Source organism: Quercus lobata, chromosome 3 (assembly GCF_001633185.2).
Source record: "Quercus lobata isolate SW786 chromosome 3, ValleyOak3.0 Primary Assembly, whole genome shotgun sequence".
In the NCBI taxonomy this organism is placed as follows: Eukaryota; Viridiplantae; Streptophyta; class Magnoliopsida; order Fagales; family Fagaceae; genus Quercus; species Quercus lobata.
Genome location: NC_044906.1, coordinates 69779655 through 69805232, shown reverse-complemented (window position 1 = coordinate 69805232; position 25578 = coordinate 69779655). Strand labels below are relative to the sequence as shown.

Genomic DNA, 25578 nt, shown 5'->3' with positions numbered 1-25578 from the left:
ATATAAAAAAAAGCTATTGAATAAGAAGAGGTTTGAGAGGGACTCTCCTCCTTGTAGCTACCTCTTTGTTCTTAGTTTAATTCGGCTTTCTTGTCAAGAACCATATGAAGATTCTCCTTTACATGCTAGAGAAAAAATCAAGGAAGTGCAATCCAAGCATTTCTTTGACCTAGTCATACTGCAATCTAGAAGTCTGAGAAAAATCATTATACTTCTCTAGAGGTTCAAGGGAATTATACTGTATTCCCATTTTTTTGAATTAAAAACACTAATATTAACAATCTTTTTAAAATTTGCCAAAGTAAGCCAAAATTTGGATCCACAATGTTAGAGATATTACAGCATAAAATGGCCAAACTTATTGTAAGCTTATGTACTTATAGAACATGCAAACTAATATTAGGTATAGTATATATAAACGCTATATTGGGTTCATTATAATACACAAGTCATATAGAAAAGTGTACTGTAGTTGTCAAAGGCTTTCACCTATGACCATACCTTTAAAATCTAACTTTCACTTCTCTTTTTTCTCTCTCTTCAGTCACTTAACAACTTTAATAGAGTTTTCACTCGTATTATTAAAGAACATCTCATGCCTTTTGCTAATCTTGACCACAGATATGACATCAATTGCCTTCATTGGCTAACATCTTTTTATTTTCCCTTTAAAAAAAAAAATTGTTTAAATTAGGCCCAATTTCTCCAAAATCCTTGATTAGAGGCTATCAATGCCATCACTGATAGTATTTTCATATAAAGTAGGTCTTGTTGACAAATGCCCTAAAGACACATGTTAAAGAGTAATTTATACTTATATAGTATAAATAATAATGGAAGCATGGCATTTAATTTTGCAAAGCTTTGCACCACATCATTGATGTCACTCCTTTTTTCCTAATAACAAATTTTCCTCTCTCTCTCTCTCTCTCTCTCTCTTTCTCTTTTTTTATTTTTTTTATTGGTAATATTAAACATAAAATGCAATATATAATAATGGAGGTTTGGAAATTAATTTTGGTTTCTTGGCTTTTCTTCCGCACATCATTCTTCCAACCACACTTCTCCCTATAATTATTCACCTTATCATTACTCTTCATCTCCCTCTTTTTTTTACCTCTTCTTCGCTCCATCTTATTTTTTTATAAATTTTCTATTACTTCCTCTATACCTCTCTCTCATTCATTCCATGTTCTTCCTAAAAAAAAAAAAAGAAAGAAAGGTAATTACTCACTCCCTCTCTCTCTTTATCCAATTTTTTGTGGATTTATTATTGTTTTTGACACCTTTAAGTTGAATTTTTTCAGTCTTGTAGTTTTGCTTTGGATTGGTACTTTTTTATTTTGAATGTTTTGATTCCCATCATGGTCCCCTTCCCTTATGAATTTGGTTTAAAGTTAGTTTTGGTTAATATATATATATATATATATATATATATTAATCAAGTTTGGGTTAATATTTAATTATTTTGGAAGTGAGATTTTGAGTGTAACATTTACTCTCCCTTTTATATGGTTTTGTCATTTGTGTAAATCATTAATTGCGTATCATATGATCTTATAGGGTTTTTGAGTGTTACACAAAACTCCACTATGATATTGCAATTCACTATTTAATTTAATAGATGTTTGAAAATTTATATATATAAAATAATACCACAAGAGGTTAAGTATTACACACAACTTGGTTACATGAATCCATGTTTTATAAAGAAATTTTAGGTGCATTTTGTCACTTTGTGTACTTTTTCCAATAATAAATAGGGAAAAGTTAATGAATTATTTAAGGAACATTTAAAAAAAAAAAAATGTTTTGACAATTTTTTTAATTTTCTATGAAAGTGTTATAAAAACTTTCCTAAAATGATTTATTAACAATTGCTCTAAGAGCACCTATTAACATGACCCTATTAAATATTCAATTATGAGCTACCATTCATACTTTTCAAATAGAAAATTGCATTTATCATACTCATTGGTTTGTGAACACAAATTTATCATGGTTGAATTTGTTTTTCTTAATATTTGTGCATAGTCCACAATAATTTTTTTTTTTCTATTATTTAATGTAGTATTAAATTCGTCTTCCCTAAGTCCTTAACACAATGATTAATAAAAGCCATAATTCATTAGTTTACCCGCAGAAATTCTTATTCTTTAAAGAATATAAAAACAAAAATATATCATTTAATGAAGTATTATAATTCATTTTGATTGCAAATTTAATTACAGTGATGTTTAAATCTCAACTTGCAGTGTGGTTCCTTTTAACACATAAGTTAGAAACATTGAAGGGATCAATATTGTGAAAGAGACCTGTTGGACCATAGTGGTTGTGCAACAGAGAGAAGCACTTTTTTTTTGAGTATTTGATCAACTTCGTTACTAACAACAGAGGCAAGATTTGCTGCACAGGAAAAAGCCAAAAACTTCAACTTCCCACAGATTAAAAAAGTGTGGAAAAGTAGAAAAATCAATAAACTTAGCCGAAGCCCACGGGATCTCATCTCAATTGTTCGCACCAATGTAAAAAAAGTGATTTGGGGTTTCAAAAACCATTTTAGTAAGGACTAAGGATGTCAAATTGGTGCTTTAACAAAAGAATATCCTTTGTTAAACAAATAGCCGAATAGACTCTTTTTTTGAAATGATAAAACTTAGATACAGTTTTTAAGATACCATTTTTTAGATTCTCTAATTAAATTTATGTGTAAGTCGTGTGGTTAAATAAGTAGTGAAATCTCATATTGGATATCAATGACAAGAATGAGTAACCTAAACTCATATTAATCACTCAATTAGATTCACCTTTAGGAGTTATCTCCAGAATAGAAATGAAGCTATTTGAAAAATAAGAGTTAATATAAATTGTTTGATGTGAATGTAACAACACAAGATGATTTGAGCTTACAAATGCACTTGCGATGTTATGGAGAAATAACGCTATACATTTAATCCATTTCTAATCTAGATATTAAAACAAACTCAAATCCATCCAAAAACTTCATCAGGAGAAAAAAAATAAAAATAAAAAACATTTTCCTCTCATACTTTAATTAAGTCACTTAAACTAAAATTTGAAACCTAAAGTCCAATCCTAGCATGTAATTTTAGTTTACACCTCTTATCAATCACATCATTCCACAAAAATTGATTGGTGTCTTGGTAAAGTTAGCTCAATTGATAAAGTCTTTGATGGTTAAATAAGATATCTGTGATTCAATTTCCGTTTATATCAAAAATTGATTAGTGTTTTAATCTAATAATAAAGAGCCATCATTAAAAACAGAAGCCATAAATTGAAACTTTCTCCCAAAAAAAAAAAAAAAATCATTCCACGAAATATAAGAAAGGTAAATTACATTTCAAAGCTTATATTTTAAGGGTCTTTTCAAACTAAGCCCTATAGTTTCTAATTTGATAGGATTCACAATTGCACTAATAAAGAATGATTAGGATTTACATACATATCCATTTAGATTAGATTATAATAGAATTTTAATCTTTTATATATATATATATATATATAAAAAGAATGATTGCATGTATTAGGAGCTAACCAAACTTATAAATCTTAGTCATTTTTATAAATCAAGACAAATAAGGGTTTTTCTTTGTTAGGTACAAGTAAAACTCAAGTCTTTATTAGACAACAAGATATATCATGAGCTAACCGAACTTATAAATCTTATAATTTCAAAAGTCTAGATTGTTCTTAAGAAATACTCGATTTTATAATTTGGGTAATTTAGAATTGAATCGAATCAAATCAAAGACACAACAAAAATTAAAAGGGGAATGATTTGGCGAGGCATAACACAAAAGAAGAGACAAAAGCTGGCCCCGAATGTTGAAAATATTCCAAACTTGCGATTTTTGTGGTGTTTGTTTGTAAACTTTGAAATCACCACCACACCACCCATGATTAACGCGTAAACAGACTTAAAATTCTGCTAATAATTTAAGATCAGCAAATGGGGACCCATCAGATCTTAGCGATAAAGAAGGTACTAGTTACTAGTATCAGTGTTTTACTGCCCATTCTCTCATCACTTGCTCCAGTCAAACCTTCCATTACGGCTACCACGATGCTTTCTCACTGTTCCCGCCAATGCAACAACATCAAATATAAAAACGTCGAATAATTATTGTTGCACACAGTCATACGTACACAACTGAAATTGTGTTTAATTGTTTGTTCCCCATATAGTGTGTAACTATCATCGCTCGTAAAACAAAACGATAATAGCATTACTATTCATGGGCAAGGATCAAGTTACACAAAAATGTAATTCTAAATAAAATTACATCACCTATTAACTTTTTATCTGATTAAAATTTTGAAAATCTTACCATTCGATTATATATTCTTTATGTTTTTAACGGATATGACAAGTTTCATATCCATTAAGATGCTATTTAGTATTTTACCATTTGATCTAAAAACACATGATAAGAAATATTTTACTATTATATTGAAATTGATTAAAATGTATTTGGTAATCATCACATAAGATCAAGTTTTTTCCAAAACTATAAATTATGTTATATAAATAATATAAATGTGATCAATTCATTTTAAAATTTGTGTAAATAAAGTTTTAATCATTCTAATAATTTTAAAATTTTAGAACTTTTGGTAATAAAAATTCGCTTCAAATGAATTATGTTAATAATTTTAACGTGATTCTCAAAAAAAAAAAATGTTAATAATTTAAATGTACTTACGCGTAAAACGTTTACTAGTATATTATTACATTACAATTTGCGATATTTTCTTCCCCATACAGATGGAGTGGTGAATGATATCTTATCATAGGTTCCATCCGTATCAATGTCTGAATTATATTTACCTATATTATACATATACGCAACAAAGTTGTATGATATAACATTATAAACGTATATTAAAATTATTTTTCTATTTTGAGGTGAATTACAAGGTGGTATATGTATCTCATGTAAATGGTGCATGTGCCACTTTCACTCACACACACACACACATATATATATATATAAAAGAAGAAGGTTACATGCACTCTTAAAGCCTTTTTTTTAAGGTTTGAACGGCAGTTGCATTCTGCTGCTACTAGTGGAGCCTTTGCAATTTCGAATGCAGTTGCATATGACTATTGTAGTGGTCAGTACAACTATAAATATAGGTTTAATTTATTAAAAAAAAGAACTGATTCTCCATTTTGTGAAAAAGTATTACCAAGTTTGAAGACTATTGGTGCATATCACGTTTTAACATTTAGTCCAGAATAAAAACAATAATTTTTTTCACTACCAGTGTAGTCTCATTTATCACAATTCCAAATCATTTTGGAACTAATTGCACTATTGCAGCACTCGATCACATTGGATGAGGTCCTAGATTTAAGTCTCCTAACCAATACCTTGGATCATTCTCAAGAGATTCATTCCTGTAATTACCTAGTATGTATATAATGGGAGACTACACTCACTTGAAGACTAGTTGGGTGCTTTAAAAGGTCTGGATAGCTAAGTTAGCCAAAAAGAAAACTGCAGCACTCACATTTGCAACAGTGAGGTGTAGTTGCACCAAATTTTGAAGGTAATAATGTGATGTTGGTACTGGAAGACCTTTATAAGAAGTTCAAATATGAAAACAGAACCAACTTCTTAAGCATGTGCATCACTCTTTGGCAATTGGCATTCCTTGCCTTGGACTCACTCCTGCTTCGGAAGTTCATAAAAACCACAACTAGGATTGGAAATGATTGGCTGAACTAGAAAGAAGTACTTGAATAACAGAAAAGTTTACTGAATGTTGACAAATTAAAATTTTTTTTTCTTTCCTTCTTACAGTTGATGGAGAAAAAGGTTGGAAAATGTGGCACTATTGGACTATTCATATTGCAAATCTTCATTGCAAATAATATTTAAGAGGAGATTCAGATGGGAAACTACAAAAAAATTTAGGAAAAAAGAATTTAGACCAGAACAAGAAAAAACAATCAGGATTTTGCATTCAGCTGAAACTAGGCCAAAAAATATATAAATCAGAAAATATTCTAATTGGCCAATGTTAAGATTTAAACAGCATTAATAGGACATCAGTTCCTGGTATATTGATTAGCTGATATTGATACCCTCATCCAAAAAAAAAAAAAAAAAATGAAGGATGATAAAATAGGGTTGATCTTGTACACACGTCACCCATCTATGATTAATCACTTAATCTTCCATGCCAATATTCATATACAAGATACGCATATGCATACAAGAATAAAGCGCACACATGCACAAAAAAGTGTCCTTTTTTCCTGGACAATTCTTATTGCTCAATCAAAAAGAATTAACTATCAAGCCTCCTTTCAATTCTCCCAGTTCACATCATTATGGTAGTAGACAAAAGACCACCACCATTACCAGTCACCTTAATGTGGTACAAGATGAGCATAACTCAGCTCAAACTTCAGCAGAAGATATCAGGGGACTGTAAAGACTGTCAGTGTTCGTGGAGAACTGAATTGGCATCAATGCTGGATCCTGATAGGCAGTGACCAACTTATCAAAAAATTCATCCATTGTAGCATCATTCTGGTCTTCCCTATCCTTCTTTATCAAACTCTGTAAGTACAAAAACCAATCTCAACGTCAAGGTGAGCTGTGATAAAAAAAATTTAAAAAAAAAAAAAAAAAAAAAAATTCTAAAGCGAGTAATGGGGTTGGGGGAAGAAACAGAAAAACTTAGTCCTTTGGCATATGGTGTGACATTATTGTGACTTGTAAACATACCTCAGCAGAGTATGCGATGAAGATGGGTCGGAAGCGCTTCCGACAATACTCATTAAAGAGAAGTGTAAGTATTGGAAGAGGGAAAATTAATGTTGAAGCTAGAGAGACCTTCTTCAGCGTAAAGATTCCCACAGCAATACAATGCATGAGTACCAGAGAAAATATCATTGAATTGTGCACAATAGGCCAAAACTTCCCTGCAGTTTCAAACTTTGGTTCATATACATTTATGAACTGCACCAAAGATTTGTAGAGCATTAGCACAAGCTACTTTGAACTTGGTCCAAAAATCCCTTTAGAACTTATAAATAAATAAAAAAATCTTTTGAAATTGAGCAACATGGAAAACAAAATGACATGCTCCCTTTATTTTCTTCAAAAATAGGAATTCCGAAGCACCATTGAAACAGGAAATCTTTCTAGTAACATTCTTAGGATCGTTACTACTTTTCCAACATCTGTGGCAATGTGCGATGACTAAAAGTTGTTGATAATTTTTAAACAAGAGATTTACAATGACATTATTTTAGGAGCATGCACTGTTGACCAAAGTTCTATCCATCCAAATTAAAATTATTCCAACATTTCATTACTGAATAAGTATGGAATGAAATTGATTTTTTCCAATTAGGGATTTTGACAGTAAAGACTAAAGAGAACCTGCCTAGTATTGCCTAAGGATGAAAATAATTTTTTTTAAAATCAAATGTAAATTATTTATTTCATATACAATTTCACCATGTCTAAGGAGCCCAGCTCAATATGATAAACTTAAAACGTAAATATAATGAAGTGGAGGGAAAAAACTGAGGGAGAACCAACTAACCTGGTTACGGTAGATGATGTATGCAAGACAGAAGTACACTAAGAGGAAGGGTAGAATGAGTGGAGCCAGAAAAAAATATGTGATCCCAAGAAGTCCAAAGAAAAGAAGTCTTGGAATGTCCCTGTGGAAAGGAATAGTAGGAACTACAAATTCATCATCGGTATTGCTTTTACAAGGTTTTGTTATTAGACTGCCAATAAGAGGGATTAGGCGAAAGAGTTCCGATGAAGTGCTTGTCCATCCAGATGTGACAACATAAGCAATGAAAAATGATGCCTACAGTCAAAAAAATATAAACATAAAACTTAATGGTATCATACAATTATACAAAACATATAGTCATATAAAATGATGCACTTTGTTTTCGTTTTGTACCACTGTAAACTACACTGTCAAGTTCATTTATTTTGATCTTTCTCATCAGACAATTATGATGATAGCATTTCATTGGCTGCAAATTTGCAGAGGTACTTGTTAGGAACCCCAAATTATACCATAAGCCTTGTAATTTCCTAATAGTTGTTGTATTCACTTTAGTTAGTTAGGAATTGAACACATGTAGCTCATTTAACACATGGCTTAATTCTTAGAGCACATCTTGAATTAACTAGCCAATTATCTTAAGCCATGTGGGCCAATGAGATTAGAGCTAGTCTCCTATAAATACATGATTGTTATTTCAACATTAGATATTGAAGAATAAACCCGAACCTAAGATATTGAAGAATAAACCCGAACCTAGTGGTTCCCTTTCCTCTCTCTTAATATTTCTCTATGGAGAGTGATTACCTCCAATTAAGAAGATTTCCCTGCGATTCCCATCAATTCCCCTAAAATTCCTACCCATCCCCATTAGGAACCACTAGGTTCCTAACAGTACTAAGTAGTGACTTTTCCTAATGACAACCTCCAAGTTGTGACAATTTTATGCAAAGACTATCTTAGAATTGAGAAAAGTATAATGCACTGGGAAGCAGATATCACGGGAACCAATACAAAGAACAATTGCTAAGATAGAATTTTATTTTAAAGGCAACACGTTTTAATATGAATTTCAGAAGCATATCTGCTTCCTGGAGTGCTGAAGCTTGGGGGGAAGTTCTTTTTTGGTAGTGACTGTTCAGTTCATAGTTGTCAGATTGAGCACTTCAAATCGCTGAATTTAATAAACTGACTATACTAAAACCAATTCAATCTCATAGACTCTATAAAAAATTGGATCTGATCATGAGCCCAACATACATTAGTATTTAAAAATCTGTTTCTGGGATTTGGGGGGGTGGGGGACTGACAAATCCTCCTTTCTGTTTTAGGTTCTAATTTTCTCCAATTTCTTCCTAGAAAGGCTCTAAATTATTCAGTATTCAAATGCACGTTTTTATCAAACCCTTTATCATATTTAACTCATTCAACCATCCTGAGATAAATCAGGAACTTGGAGCTATTCCTAAGGCCATATGTATCCTCTCTCTCTTTCTTTTTTTTATGTTAAGGCCGGTATATATCCTTCTTAACCATTTACTTAAGTGAAAACTTTCTCAATTAGATAATCCCTGATCTGGCACCAAATGGTCTGTTAAATCCTTAGTAATCGTGTCACCTCTCATCACCACCTAGATGATTATCAAGATTTTTCTAACATCATTGTATCTGCAAAGAAAAGAAATAACTGAAATACATTTTCACTGGCCTACATAATCACTGAAAATGTTTTCTTGATCTATATAAATATTTAAAGTCCATTATGCTCCAAACCTTCATCTAAAACTCTTTATTCCACCCCCTACTCCACATATTTTAAATACAATGCTATAACTCACTACTTCATTCGGGAAAGAATTAAAACTATATTGGACACACACACACACAATAAGTATCTATCAAAATGGGCATAGGGGACAAAAACTTGGCAAGATTCAAAATGTAGGGTAGTCAGATTACCCGTAAAGTAACCAGAGTCGTAAAATGTCACCACTATCCTTTCTTTTTCTCTTTCTTTGATAAGTATCTCTCTTTTCTTTTCTTGACAAATTAAGAAATTTTATTAGAACAGAAACGAATTCAGCAAATAGCATGTAATTTCTACATCCTATAAAGTGATCACATTTGAAAATTTAAAAAAGCAAAAAAATCCAAGAAAGAACCACAACAGATTATTGCCTAAAGCATGCAGCCAGTTTTATCATTATCCCTTCATATATTAGCCAAAAAGGCATAGCCAGATGGGTGGAAATATATCAAGAACTATCTGTCAAACAAAAAGTCCATAAATAGAAAAATAACATTCTTCTGTAAGTTTCACTTTCTGGAATTATTTGTGCTAGCCTTTATTTTATATATATATATATATATATATATAAAAACACTAAGGTAGAATTTTCAAAGGTGGAAAATTAGTCTCACCTGTGCTGGGACCGAAACAGCTAGCCTTGCAGGAATATTCTTGGGATCAAGGATGAGGGAAAGCTGATATAAAACTGATCCAGAAAATACCGTTGCAAAGAAAATGTTCCATATTGTAAACCAAAGTACTTTGTTACATGCACTCTTTTCTATATCACTATGAGAAACATATCCTTGAATAGATGAAAGCAACTCCATTATAGGAGGCACTATTTTCAGAAACAACTGAAGAATAAGACTGGGAAGGTATCCTGTAACTACTTCACTAACAAATGTTCTGCCCAAAAAAAATCATAAAATTAGTACTCTGTCACCAATAGATTAAATAAAACAGGCATTAGATTTTCTCATGAAAACATTATAATAATAACAAATTAGATTCCTCTTGATTTTTAAGCTGCATATGGGCAATTAATAATATCACCAAATCACCCCAAATATTCAATAAAATATCAGTCAAAACCACTGCACTTTTCATCCCCCATGCCCAATGGTCATTTATTTTGCATGACAAAGATTATGCAATATGATAAGTTGATATATCATTCAATGATAACTAAAACTTAAGACTTGAAACTCTCATGCTCTTCAATCTTACCAATCTCATAGCAAGCTAAATAAGTGCAATCTCCTCCTTTAAACAACACATTAGAGATAATAAAATGAAGTTAAGCCTCTCAAGGACAGACATACAAGGGGGCACCATTTCAATGTTTGTGTACCTGCGCCCCCCAGAACTAATTACACCGACAAAAAATTTCTCCCATCCCCTTGAAATTTGCTGTATCAAGACTGCTTCAGTTTGACATAAGATGCTACAGACACCTAAACAAAGTCCCTTTACAGGATGTATAATTTATATAACGAAGCAGCTTTACTCAAATTTTCATCAAAGGTGCCTTCTCTCACTGTTGTAGGGTTAAGCAGAACCAGTAAAGAAGTGTGCATTAAATTTTAGAAAGTGGAATGTAGACCATGCAGTTCAGTAAAGAGCCATCATTTATCAAAATAATATACCCAGCCACTCTCTTTAGTGATTCTGAACTCAAATTTAATCTGAATGACAATATTTATTATTTAAAAAGTACACAGACTGGGAACTCTGAGTAGATATCCTTAATTAATAAGAGGAAGCATTACATGGGAGAAGTACAATCATACGCCTACGAGGAAGAGTCCTGTAGAATTAAGAAAGTCATTTACTAATTACATAGAAAGTCCGGCCAACTCTCAAGCTGTCTCTTTACAGCAATAGGGCTTAGATAGGGCCTTCATTGTTGTTTTGACTACTTTAGGGAACATAAGATCAAGGGGGAATCAAGTAACCAAGTTCCTTTCAGTCAATGGCAAAAGCCAGTAAGCCACGTACAACTAAAGCTAAAATGTACTACAAAAACCAGATTCTTAATTGTGAGGTGGCAATGCCATAGATATGCAAAATTCAACTATTTTAGACGTCTAAATATCCATTTATGGACTTCAATCTAGTTATTACAATTCAATAAGGGGAAGAATCATTCTGAACCATTGTCAGCACAAGTATGCATCATGATACCAAATTCTCTGTTTAGTAAAACTGCATTAGCTCCTGGATACTCTTTTGACCAAAGAGTGTTTATGCTTTTAGTGGCAATTGCCAACCTTTTAAATTTCATGATTAGTTTAAATGGTGGAGATTCCATTTTAACTGTATAATCACATAATCAGAATAGTAGTGATGAATACTTCGGACATATTCCAGTATCATCTTGAAAACTCTAAATGCTCCAAAATATCTTTTTAATGTGCTTATTTATGTTGTCTATAAACCATTTGTTAGCTTGTAATACTCATTGTAAATTGAAATTTTTGGGGATATGAAACTTTGGTTAAAGAGATAGGGAGAGTTAGTTTAACAAAAACAACAAATATAACAATTCTGATGATTACTTACATGGTAAGGATGCTCTCCAGGAAAGGCAACCAAACTTCCAACTGACTCAGGTTAGTAAGACCTTGCACAAATACAACAGGAAGAAGGAATAAGATTGTAAGGAGAATGCATGCAACTATAACCACCAGCTTAGAAATCCATCTCCGAAAGAATGTTGAAGTAAAGAAAGGCCAGTAAACATCACGAGGTTCAGGAGCTTGCTCTGTGACCCACTGTGTGGGATTTATTGATTGTTGCAAGTGAAAAGCAGTGGCAGCACCATAACGGGTCTTGAAAGACACAAAGGCAGCTGGAATTTCCTTTTACATTCAAGAAAAAATAGATATTAATAGGATGAACCAGGTACCACAATAATATCAAAAAGTCAACCAAGCATTATGAATACATCACACTCATTAATTACAAAGGTAGCTTACTGTAAAACAAGAATGTTATACCATTTCATGATCATGAAAAACACTTTCAGCAAGATAGCTAAAAACTTAACAAATTATTGTTAATGTATTTCATTGAGATGTATAATTATTAATAATGTATTTTTGATAAACCTAGTGGTCATATCAAACAAATACCAGAACATATGAATTCTTAATTATCTGAATAAGGTCCAAACAAAAAATGGCACAATATAACAAAAGACAAGTTTTCTTCAAGAAAACAAAAAAAATAGTTTTAGCACATACATCTTCTGCCAATGAAAGCTCTGATTGCTCCAATCTCACATTCTCCTCTATGTTCTCTAACTTTTTCTCATAATGATCCACAAGATCAACCTTGCGTCCAAATAATCCAAAACAACCCGCACGCCCATACTTGTGTTCAGTGGAATTTCCTTGCAAGCGAACAATCCTTTTGTATAACTTCTTTGCGTCATTCTCAGGGAAAAAGATGAAACATTGTTAGCAACAAGGCATGAAAATCACGAAATAGCACCCACGTTTTCAATTCAATAGTTAAAATATTTGTGTTTTATTCACTATACAATTTACCACTAAAAATAATTTTAAAAAAATGTTAAATTTACGTAAAACCTACATTGAATCACCCAGAAATAAAGGCACAACTTTTCATACACATTCAACCGTTTTCTTTGTAAGAACACCCGGCTATTTATTTAATAAAGCTACTGAAGTGTTACTGTTCATGCTTGTATCGCTATGGTTCTTTAGGATATCTATGTCTATACATTTACTTTTTATTCAAGACAACGTGTATTGTCAGGACTAAATTAATTAACAGTTATGATCTGATGTCTTTTTCCTCTGACAATAGGGGTTATGAAAACTTCATATTGGACTAGTGACTTCTTTATTATGAAATTGATTTTTTCTTGTTACTTATTTTCAAGGCTCTAGAATTTTACTTTTTTTTTAGCACACTTGGGAGGTTGTCCCTACATTTCCACTAAGAAACATAGGCTTCAACAGAAGATCAAAGTACGCATATGTTAGATCACTTCCTCCTCCTGGCATTTCCTACGGAGGCATCCGGGGTTCAAATTCCCCCTTCCCAAGTATTGAATTATAAAAAATATATATATTGGCTAATTCCATGTGATAAACATAGTGTTTAAGGGTTGTAATTTATGGAATTAAAGTCTGGTTAAAAGTCTGTCAAGAGCTGCTGTTGAAAACTAAAGACAATTTTCGATCAAGCGAAACCAAGGCTAGCTCGAGCTAAACATTAAAAGCTTGATCAAGCGAAATCATCAAGCCTACAATTCAAAATTCTGTTAGAAAACAAATTTGTGTCTATCCTAAACCATACTATATAAGGCACATTAAGCAAAAAACATTTGGAAAGAGAGAGAGCAGCCACACAATATAGATTTTGAAGTGTTTCCCCATGAGCCTAAACAGAGAAACTCATCCTTCTGCTTTAATCCAAAAGCAAGAAAAACAAGTTGTGTGTGTTCCTATACGCCTTAAACCTTAAAACTTTCTTTGAAACCATAAATATTATTTTCAGTGAGTTTACTACGGAAAATCTTCGAGCAGTTCCTAGGAGTTTTAGAGGTTCCAGTTTGTGCGGATGAGGTTATTTGAGAGGATCTCTATAGAAGGATTCCAAAATTTCTAGGAGTGCTGCAGTAGGAAGGAAAGCTGGGGTTTGCAAAGGTTACAAAGAGAGTTTTAGAGAGCAAATGTTTTGTAAGTATAGGCCATTCTAACTATTCCTTTATAGTGAATTTTCTAATGGGATTGGGTCCTGGAGTGGTTTTTCCATTGAAGATGTTCTCAATGGTTTTCCAATTTATTACCAAATCTATATTGTTTACTGCTTTAGATTTGGTATACTAAAACTGTGGTTGAATCCTTGTGCAGGACTTTCTTGGAATAACTCCGAACTTATTGAATAAATTTGATTAATTCATGCTGAATAAGCTGTAGAGGGTCTACATAATATTTTTTTCAGCATACATTATACTGTTCTCTTGAACTATTGTCGAGAGACATAACAAGTAAATACTAGTAATAATGCTCAACCATGTGTCCATGTACTACTTCCTCAATCACAAAGTCAGTCTTCAGAAATACATAACAAAAATAGGAGAAAAATTGCAAGCACTCAAAAATACAAAACATATATAGAAAAACAATTGGACCATCAATCACAAGTTCCATTTGACACAGATGTCAAAGGTCAAATCATTGAGATAATCAAGCACAAGACTCAGAATTTCCTGACAATTAATTGGATTTTTCAGAAAGAAGAATTTCATTTTGAGGAGAGGCAAAACCGAAAACATACCCACACTGCAAGGATAATAAACATCAGAATAAATGCTTACAATGAGACCTCGAAGTTTGTTTGTTCGATGAACAACCGTATGTGACAAATATGTTGAAGGGTGATACTCCCTAAAGAAGGTCTCAATACTGTTACTGATGCTGCTCCCAACAGAAACAGGGATACTACGAACTACAACGGTGAACTGATGCGGCTGAGGTTTGGATGAATAAAAATAAGCAATCCTTTTTGAAGAGATATAATTATATTCCTGCAGAATCAAAAGTTAATCAGCAAACAGATCAAGTTTTGGCTCTCATATGACTATTGTAACCATAGTTTTATTCATTTACACATTTTAGCATTTTGTCTTGCTTTGCTAAGAATTTGCATGTTTTAACTAGTAAGTTAGAAATATATTCAGATGCACAGTCAATATTTTCCTCTCCAAGAAACCACCATGTGGTGAGTGAAGATCTCCACCAAGATATAAAACTAAGGAAACGACTTAGGTACAATTCCATAGGTTCTCTAATTGAATTCATTGCACGGTTGTATTGACCAATGCAACAAAAATAGTGTTATCTTTTCCAAAGACAATTAAATTAAACTGTGGTTCCTCGGTCAATGCAACTGCATGGTTGAATTTAATTGAGGAACCTAAGGCCCCCCACCACCAAAAAAAAAAAAGTGTCCCAGTCATAAAAAAGTTTTCATTTTTAATCTCATGAAAAAGCCATTTGACATTGGAGATTTCTATTAAAGAAGTATTGATCTCAGATAGCTAGAGCTCTTATTTAGTCATCAAGATAGAACTGCACAAAATTGACTTACATAATACAGTAGATACCAGATAAATATAGTGACAACATAGACAGCGCTGAAGTGAACCCATAAACTGCACCAAAAAAAGTGTAAGTTTTCCTTCACACTTATATACTGTGTAAGAATACAAGAAAATATTCTATATGGAATGGGGAAGCTCATCAATTACTTAGAATTCACTAAAGCGTTAAGATATAAGTGTGAAGTATGAAATGTACCCATACCGAACAGATTTCCTCAAATTTCACTGACAAAATCCTTATACTTGAAGAAGAAAAGAAGCATATCTTCAATTTCACCCAAATTTCTAGGTTACTTATAGGTTTTACTCAGGCTAGAAACTCTCTTTCCATGGCAAAGATACCTAGATTGCAAGTTAAGGTATTAATAGATGTCCTTCTAACACTAAAATGGGACAAAGGATAGCAGTCAGATTTGGCTTAAAATGATTGAACCCTACAGCTAAATACATGAGTGCTTTCCCCACTTTCTAATAAAATTTAGCACCATTATTCATTCTGATTTTCTGAAATTACTTCACCCTAAACTTTGTTTCATCTGAAAATAAAATTGAGGTAACATTTACCTTTTTGAGCCACTGCTTATATTGGAAATGGTAAATACATCCAGAGAATTATTTGAAAAATCAGAAAAGTCAACATCTTCAAGCTGATCTCCTGTGCAGTTCACTGGAAGAATAACAAAGATCCCAATAATCCCAGCAACCACAAATACTTTCAAACTGCAGTATTCACATAAAAGCATGATTGCTGAGTCAAGATCACAGTTTTTTTTTTTTTTTTTTTTTTTTGGGGGGGTGGGGGGGGGGGGTAGGAATAACCAATTAAAATGCTGAACGCCAATGTCAACAGCAAGAACCGTCAAAGATGCTTTATAATGGTAGAAATGAGAAGACCACTCCGAAAAAAATAATTTGTGTTTGTTATGAATGACCAGACATGTTTAACTGAAATGACACATCCACATTGATAAACTACTTGGAAATGGTGAATTCAATCACTTAACCGCTATTCTAACACTTCCACTCACATCATGGGTGGCCCAACATGTGGAATATTTAAATGAGGGGTAAAGTGAAATCATGATAAACTACCACGTCCCAAAAATTTAAGGTGGTAGCAAAGGGTGATTTTAATCACTTGAGACAATTGCAATTATAATATTACCCTCCACTAAGTAATAGAATCTTGCTGCTGTGGATTGTGTGTGTAACTCTAATTCTAAAAGGGGAAAAACCATGAGGTGCTTGCCTAGATACCTAAATTCTTGAACAATAGGTAACTATGTAATCATCTGGACAAGGATACATGCAGCTAAGTACTCATTGTATTGATTTTAAGTGTTTGTATACTTCCATTTTAGTGTCACATTCATTTGTGATAGTTAGTGGAAGTTCCTTTATGATAAAAAATCAAATGAAAAATACAAAGACAATGCACTTAGGAAAAAGGACTCTAAGTCAATAATAGGTGCCACCCATGGCACTTTGCAAACTTCTCTCTTTCCTTTCTTTTAAGTCATTCTTTGTTACTCAACTATTCTCTCAATCTTTGGCCTTGAATTCCAGCGCCACGATTTAGAGTATAATACACCTACAATCCAAAGAGTCTCAACTTAGAACCTTGCTTAATGCATGTTCTTCAGCAACAGCACGCTCTAATGTTTTTTGCATGTTCCTGTGCCTATAATTTATCCAGTCTTTATCCAATTATTTGCAATCCAAAAGACACCATTTCTCTCCCATGAAAAGTAAACATGCAAACAAACAATATTTACATGATCAAACTGAGAAGAAAACATTGGTTTACATATAAAAGCTTTGTTTGCTGACAACAATATTTTCTTGTGAAGGACTTAGATTACCTGAAGGTTATAATGCGCATATAAACCACAGCATCCAATCCTGATTTTGACAGTAGTTCCTCTTCAGAAAGCTTCCAAGCCTTTCTCACCCAACCAGGGGAAGGTATTAGTCTTTCTAGGTTGAAACGACTTCTCCTTTTGGAAGTTCCTTCCACCAGCAAGCGTGGTATATAAACATCATAATAAAATGGTTGTTTCCTCAATATAGAGTACAATGTGAAGAATAAAACACATAGCCCAAAATTTATTAACAGTGACGTTAGAAGAGCAGACACAAGCATTCCTGCTGAGTAATCTCAAGACCTTGAATTATATGATCTATCAACGACCAAGCTGCAATCACATAGAACTTAACTCAACAGTTGTAAGAAGTTTAAGAGAGTGCAACAACAATTTTTGTACAAGCATATAAATGAAAATTTATGAGATACAGCTGGGTGGTGCAGCTTGTTCGTTAAAATAAGCAACTGTGCCAGATGGAAATGCAGAAAAACAGTGGCACAACAGTACTTAAAATCCAAAAACCAAATATTCCTAAAAAGTTCATAATTATATGTCTTTTGGGTGTGTGCAAGTAATTTATACATACACACATACACATATATAAAATATCCATAAGGCGTTTATTGTCAGCCACATGCAAGATACTTCACAAAATGACAGCTTAATTAACATTTAAACCTTTTTTTTTTTTACCAATTTTTATTGGAATAAGTCATTGTATTTAACCCAAAATCTTCTCTTCTCCTTCTTCTTTAACTTTTTGGATTATCTTTATTAAGCAATCAACTCATAGCCATCAACATGGGTAGAATCATCAACATTTGCATTCCCAGGAATGATTTTGCAACAGTTTTGTAATAAAAATTCACATAAGATTTTCATATCAAGCCTAAAGCTGAGATACCCAGATACTTAATTTGGATTCAGAGGCTTAAATATCATGCACGTTCAAGTTCAAGAAGCCAGAGAAGTGAATTCAAAGAGAAAAATTTCCAAACAAAACCACCAATCAAAAAACCAAAAGAACATAACAATAATCATAGTATGATTCGAAAGTAGGAGAGAAATCCAAACCTCGTATCGTTTGAAGCGTGTGAAACTAAGTGAAGAGCATCACAAGTGTAAACATGGTCGAAATGATTGAGGAAAATGTTCCTTTGATGAAGGAATTTTTTGTCTCCTAGTACTTCCCAGGGAAATCTAAATCTAATCAGCACCGAATTCAACTGTTAGTTGCTCTGATGTTGATTACCAAAAATGCCCCTGCCATTTGCCACGTTCTTGGGTTTTTGTGAGTATTTATCAACTTAAGCATCATGAAAGTTTTGGCCGATTTTTGGCCGACACCACCCCAATATTTTTCCTCTTGGGGGTGTTTATTACCATTTTGAATTGTTAGAATGAGTGATACAGAAGAATTGAAGAAATTACTCCATATATCTAATATATTTTATTCAAATTCATGTGGCTTTGATCGGATGAGATAGTTTGAGTGTGTTGTGTAAACATATGTCGAATCTCATATAAATTGTTTACTAAGCGTTGGTTTGGAAATAATTTATCTAATTTTTTGTTAAAATATTTTTGCTAAAAGTGTGTTAAAATATACTCGTACCTTGAAAAAAAAAAAATTTAAATATGGTTTTAAAAAATGGTACATAAAGCTAAAAGCTGATACCAAACAAATTAAGTACCTGTTTGGATACAGTTGATTTTGCGTCTGCGTTTTTTTTTTTTTTTTGAGAAGCGCATTATAGAAACGAGAAAATGGGTCCAGTGGATCTATGCACTGTTCACGGGACCCACAAATCTCTTTTTACAACAAAACTTTCATTAAAAATGGGTCTCACGGCACTATTCACACATTTAAAACTTATTTTGCTACAGTGTTTTCAATTTTCAATAAAATAAGCGATATTCAAACACACCCTAAGTAGGTATTTAGCAAAAATTATTTTTGCTAATTTATTTTACTATTCAGCTTATTTTTGCTACTATTCATGGGCTCCACTGCACTTTTTGGTACTATTCATGAGTCCTACTGTACTATTTCAGCTAACTTTTACCTTTATCTATAATACTTTCATTAAAAAGTTTTTAGTTTCAATAAAATAAACGAATCTCAAACAGATCTTAAGTGTGTGTTTGGCATGAATTATTTTTGCCAACTTATTTTTGTTACTATTCATGGAGTTCTACTTCATTTTTTAGTACTATTCATAAGTTCCACTATACTTTTGGGTACTATTCATAGGTATTACTATACTATTTCAACTAATTTTTACATTTATATATAATATTTTCAATAAAAAAATTTTCAATTTTAACAAAATAAATGGATTTCAAATCGAGACTAATTTTTGCGCTTATAAGTGGTCACAAAAAAACCAATATTATAATTTAACTATTATCGAGGCCTCCTTGGGTCCTCAACATGGAAATTTTGGAGTTATTCTGTTTTGGGATATCTTTGATTTGATGGGGGTCTTTAATATGAGGATATTTTGGGAACGTAGTTTTGAGGAGAGGTAAAGAAATTGTTATTCAACGCCTTGAAACGTTGGTAGGTCCAACCGCTAGTCAAATACGCGCGAAGAGTTGATTGAATACTGAATTCAGAACTTTGAATTGAAGTGTAGCCCACTACCGAATTAAAAAATAATAATAAAAAAAATAAAAAAAATAGAAGCTTAGGTCAGTACTAGTAACCGTTTTCTTCAAGTTTTATTGCAAATTTAAAGCAAACCAATCCAAACTTGTTAATTAGGTAGCTACCATTCTCGATCAAATTCTATTCCTTATCATTAATTAGGTACGCTTAGTAGTTGTATTTTTACTACATTCTCAAAAAAAAAAAAAAATGTAGTTCTGTTTTTACTTAAAATGTCAATTTATTTCTACATCTTGTTTATATATATATAATATTCCGTTTTTTAAGGTATGATTAAACTTTTATACCCCTTGTTATTTTAAACAAAATAACAATAATATACAACCAAGCGTTAGCGTCAAAAATTTTGAAATCAATTATGGATCGTTAATAGAGTAATCATAGTCAACTAGGTGTATTATTTTCCATCTTTAATTGATATGCATTTTTTTGCTACTATTAATGTTATTTTAGTTACACTCTAAATGCAATACATTAAATTTTCCAATTAAATCCAAACATGGTTGTATTAACCAATAAAAGACAAACGATGGCATTAGCATCAGTCTTACCAAAGTAGAATTTCAACAAAATTATAATTCTCCTGTATCAGCCTCAACAAAAAGGGAAAGTCAAACTAATTTTTGAATAGTACCTCAATACATGTATTGAGACATTGTAGCTCGACAAACCAATTTATTTCATTTTATATTATGTCTCTTTTGTTGACCCTCTCTCAAGCTCAAGCTTTCACCATCTTAGACACTGCCACAGAATTGGTTTTAGAGCTAGTTTACATTCTCAACCAAGGAAGCAAGGACCCACAAACCTGAAACATCAAACTCGCATCGTACACCATTTCAAAGTGGGTTGTGTGACTTGTGTCGCAATTTCGGAGGACAATGGTTATGATCTAGTGGTTGGGTTATGATCTAGTGGTGGGAAAAAATTGGAAAATAACACTAAGTTGCAAACAATTTCGTTAGTTAGCAACATTTTCAAACTATTTAGCAAACTAATATCTTGAGTTTCTTAGACTTGAGTTCACTGTAGTAACTCGAGTCTTAGAAACTCGAATTTTGTGTGTCCACAAGGAACTCGAGTCTTAGAGACTCGAGTTCCATGGAACTTGAGTTTCTATGACTTGAGTTGCTACAGTAAACTCGAGTCTCTCAAGCTCGAGATGTTACTTTGCTAAATAGTTTGAAAATGTTGCTAACTAACGAAATTGTTTGCAACTTGGTATTATCTTCCAATTTTTTTCTCTAGTGGTGCGTCGCCGACATGGGTCTATTTTGGTGTCTTTTCTTTTTTTTTCTTTTTGTACGTTGGGTCTGTTTGGATTTGATGTGTGATGTTGGATCTATTCAGGCTATTTGTGTTTGATTTAGAGTTTAATGTTGAATCTGATTAGGTTGGTCTGGGTTTGATGTGGTTGGAATTTTTTTTTTTTTTAGCATTATTTTTGAAACATTTTAGTTTTTATTTTTTATTTTTTGAGAAAAAAAACATTTTATTTTTGAAACATTTTAGTTAGTTGTCATATTTGCAAAACTATTTAGAAAACTAGCACTTCAAGGCTCTAAAACTCATGTTCAAGGATGCAGCTTGATTCTCTTAGACTTGAGTTACAAGTGGTGGCAATCTGATCTACATTGTATGTTTTTCTTCCTCTATTAATTTTCTTCTTCTTTTTTCTTATCTTGCATTCCTGTGTTCCTTCTATAGGACTCGAGTCTAAGAAACTCGTGGAACCTCTATTCATCTTCTTCTTCTTTTTTTCTTATTTTGCGTTCTTATGTTCCTTTTATAGAACTCGAGTCTAGGAAACTCAAGTTCCACGTGGTTAATTGTTCCACGCCAGCACTAAAACTCGAATTTCACCGACCTAGAGTCTCAAGACTCAAAATGCTAAGGCCCTGTTTGGTTTGGAGTTAACTCATAACTCTTTTCTCATCACTCATATCTTTAACTCATATCTCATATCTGTAATCTTATTTTTCTCCTAACTCTATTCCAATTGTGTTTGGCTCAAAAACTTGGGTGTAGTTTTCAGTTAAAACACTCTTAATGGTGGAGCCTACAAGCTGACTTTGGTTAGAACGGTAACTCGCATGAACAACCACCGCACAAAACATAGCAACCACTACCAAGCTAAACCCAGCAACCACCACCAAGTTAAACCCAGCAACCACCGATCCCAACTCTTAACCCACCGATCCCAACCTTCAAAAACCTGATCCACTGCAACCACCACATAAAACACCAATCAGAACCCATAAACCCACCGTGATAGATCGACCTTTTCTCTGCTTCTCCTATGTCAGATCGGTGAAGAAGAAAGAATATTTATGTGATGAGAAAGGTGAAGAGGAAAGAATAAAGAAATTGAGAAGAAGAAGAAGAAGAAGAATGAAGAAAGAATAAAGAAAAGGAGAAATTAGAACAAGCAACTGGGTGTTAGTGAAGAAGAAGACAGAAGAAAGGAAAATTTGTGTTTGCTTCTAGGTTCCAGCGTAGAAGAAGAAAGAAGAAGAAAAGAAAGAAAAAGAAATGAGTTTTGTGAGATGTAGTTTGACTTGATGAGACAACACGTTAAGATGGCCCCAAATGTGATTAAATTTACAAAAATGTCATCATAACTCATAACTCTAAATCTGAAAACAAGAAAAATTTGTTCTCATTGCCCATAACTCTAACTCAATTTTTTAAGTAATTAGTTATGGAAATTAAGAATGAAAACTAAACCAAACAACCTCACTTGGTGTGGGATCTATGAAAAGTGAGTAATGAGTGATGAAAACTGAGTGATAAGTGATGAAAACACCCCCTAAATTTCCCAAATAGTTTGAAAAACATGCTTACTAATGAAATAGTCTCTAAAATTATGCTAGATGGCAAATATTCCTATGTGGTTGTGTTAGTTTGATTTAAAGAATTAACTCTCAAGACGGAAGTTATCCTATCATCGTTGTATTCATGCTTGTTTGAAATGCAAACCATAGTATTTATTCTTATGTAAATGAGAATAAAAAACAAGAGATACATTTTCTCGAAATATGGACTAATGGAAATATAACTCCTAAAGAAGCACTCCATGAAGCCTCCCAGAATTTGATTGAGTTATTTATTCCTTTTTTTCAAACGGGGAAGTGTGAAAAAAAATTTAAATAGAGTATATTAAGTCTCATATCAAAAAGAGATCAGTCCAAGCCCACCATTAAATAGAGTTTGTTAAGTGTGATATCAAAAAGAGATCAGCATAACAAAAAAGACAAACAATCGAGTAGCTAAATATATATATTTAAGCCGTATCATTATTATTAATAAATTTTAGTATTTTACAAGTGAGCTAAGATTGATAATACGGGCCGCGAGTCAACAAAAAGTCTTTTCACCATCGATGAATATTGGGCACTAACTAGAGTCCAAAGCCCATTCTATATACAAGCAATTTCAACTTAGGCATTTAACAAAATTGAGTTATAAAGTCAAGTGCCTCAGTGGGCTTTCAGAATAAGCATTGCTCGGTACGCATTAGTAAACACATTCTATAGGCAAAAATGGCCCATTAGCATTAATTTTTGAAATATTTAGCAACAGAGCACTGTTTCGGAAATAATTAGGGAAATACCACTTTTTCCGAAAACGCCGCTATAGGGCCCGAAAACGTCACTATAGGGCTTAAAAAACGCCACTATAGGGCCCCTTGAACCTGTTATGGGGACTTATAAAAAAATTTTTGCAGGAAAACGCCGCTATAGGGCCTAAAAACGTCACTATAGGGCTTAAAAACGCCACTATAGGGCCCCTTGAAACTGTTATGGGACTTACAAAAAAATTTTGCAGGAAAACGCCGCTATAGGGCCCAAAAACGTCACTATAGGGCTTAAAAACGCCACTATAGAGCCCCTTGAACCTGTTATGGGACTTATAAAATTTTTTTTCAGGAAAACGCCGCTATAGGCCCGAAAAAGTGGTAGATTGCTATATAGTTCGGAAACAGTGTTTCTGAGCAAATTATTTCCAAAATTGATGGTAATGGGCCATTTTTGCCCATTCTATATGTAATCAATTTCAACTTTGGCATTCAACAAAGCTGAATTATAAAATCTGTAGGCTTTTAGGAATAAGCTTTGCTAAGTACGCATTAAAATACTCATTGGGCTTGAGAAATGGACAGGGGCCGCGCGAACGCAGGTCCCCACTTGCAGAAATTATGACGTACACTCTCCCACTTGGGGAGATGTTAGCGGGGCATCCCTCCTTCCAGTGCAATGGAGGCCACCCTACTAGGCCATGAGCCTTTTTGATCACCCATTGACCCCGCCCAGGTAAGTATAATTTTACTGCCACCCTCCCTTTCTTTTTATATCACTCGTCTCGCCCCTCCTCATTCCCACTCTTCCGATGTGGGACTAAATGAGTCAAGCGCCACAAACAAACTACAAAGCCACTTTAGGGGTCTCTTTGGATTGAACTTATTTTCCTGAAACTGAAAACTGAAAACACTGTAGCAAAATAATTTTTAAATGTGTGAATAGTATCATGGGACCCATTTTTAATAAAAAAAATTGATAAAAAGTGGAGTTTGTGGGACCCATGAACAGTGTACAAGTACATTGTTCACAGAAGACCAGTCAACAGTTGCGACTAAAAAGGTAAAAAAAAAAAAAAAAAAAAAAGGAAAACACGGACGCAGCACGTTTAAGTGCTATCCAAACCGACACTAGGACTCTCTACTCCCTAGTAGTTCGTGACCAAATGAGATAATAAATTGCTTCTTTTGGGTCTTGGTAACTTTTTTTTGAATTCTTGAACTGCCAAAGGACTTTTAAAGTTTTATTTGGATACTGCTTATTTTATTAAAAATTGAAAACTTATTATTTAAAACATTGTTGCAAAATATTTTTTAATCGGCATAACACACTGTTCACGCATTTTTGATGTTAGCTGGTCCATAAACAGTGTCATGGGACCAACCAAAAAAAGTGCAAACGCAGAAACCGCAACAGGCAAGCGTACGCTTAGTTTTTAGTTCTTAGCTCCAAGATTGCAGATAGACTTAGAAATGTTGTATGGGAAATGAAATCTACTGAAGCTTATTAATCTTTTTTTTTTTTTTTTTTTTTTTGAGAATCAGGACTAAGCTTTCATTGAAAACAAAACTGATGGAGATTACAGAAAATAGCACCATCAGCGAGTGTGATAAAGTGTTAGTGAAAACTATCAATATATATACACAGATTTATATGTATCTGTTTTTTTAAAAAAAAAAAAGAAAAAAAAAAGAAAAAGAAAAAAAAAAAAGATTTATATGTATATGTTTGCTTTAAAAAATACTTTAGTGAAAAATACCATGCTTTCTAGAAATAAGTGAACTAACATCATTTGAAGATTATTGATTGAATTTCTCTTTTGAACCTCTTAACTGTCTTGACATTATGGTTTTTAATAAGATATTTCTATTTTATATAAGATTGTATAAATGTCAATTGGAAATTGTCATGTAAAATGGAGAATTTAAAATATTATACTAAAATATGAATAAAAATTAGGC

General features: G+C 32.7%; 1 protein-coding gene and 1 non-coding gene across 3 annotated transcripts; both read right to left on the bottom strand.

Moving 5' to 3' along the window:
* Positions 1-6148: 6148 nt before the first annotated feature.
* LOC115978802 (CSC1-like protein At1g69450) lies at positions 6149-18643 on the bottom strand. 2 transcript variants are annotated; one of them, XM_031100673.1, is made up of 11 exons: positions 18443-18643; positions 17366-17698; positions 16068-16223; positions 15491-15554; positions 14718-14927; positions 12610-12801; positions 11927-12225; positions 9994-10270; positions 7591-7866; positions 6765-6998; positions 6149-6596 (listed from the first exon to the last, which is right to left on the bottom strand). In XM_031100673.1, the coding sequence occupies exons 2-11, from the start codon at positions 17644-17646 to the stop codon at positions 6435-6437; spliced, it is 2151 nt and encodes a 716-aa protein (XP_030956533.1). In that variant the 5' UTR covers positions 17647-17698; positions 18443-18643; the 3' UTR covers positions 6149-6434. The 2 variants fall into 2 exon arrangements, with proteins under 2 accessions (XP_030956533.1, XP_030956534.1); XM_031100674.1 differs by having other exon boundaries at positions 6298-6596; positions 12610-12789.
* A 5554-nt stretch (positions 18644-24197) lies between these two features.
* On the bottom strand, positions 24198-24360 carry LOC115983057. Its single transcript, XR_004089861.1, has one exon. It is a non-coding gene; the product is annotated as a U1 spliceosomal RNA (small nuclear RNA).
* Between the last annotated feature and the right edge of the window lie 1218 nt (positions 24361-25578).

Bases quoted from the DNA above. Each gene is read 5' to 3' on its own strand.
- LOC115978802 (XM_031100673.1), bottom strand. From the start codon at position 17,646: ATGCTTGTGTCTGCTCTTCTAACGTCACTGTTAATAAATTTTGGGCTA. The intron at 10,271-11,926 runs GTAAGTAATCAT...TTTTTTGGGCAG, and splicing joins CTGGAGAGCATCCTTACCAT to AACATTTGTTAGTGAAGTAG. The intron at 7,867-9,993 runs GTGAGACTAATT...TTTTGACTGTAG, and splicing joins CTGTTTCGGTCCCAGCACAG to GCATCATTTTTCATTGCTTA.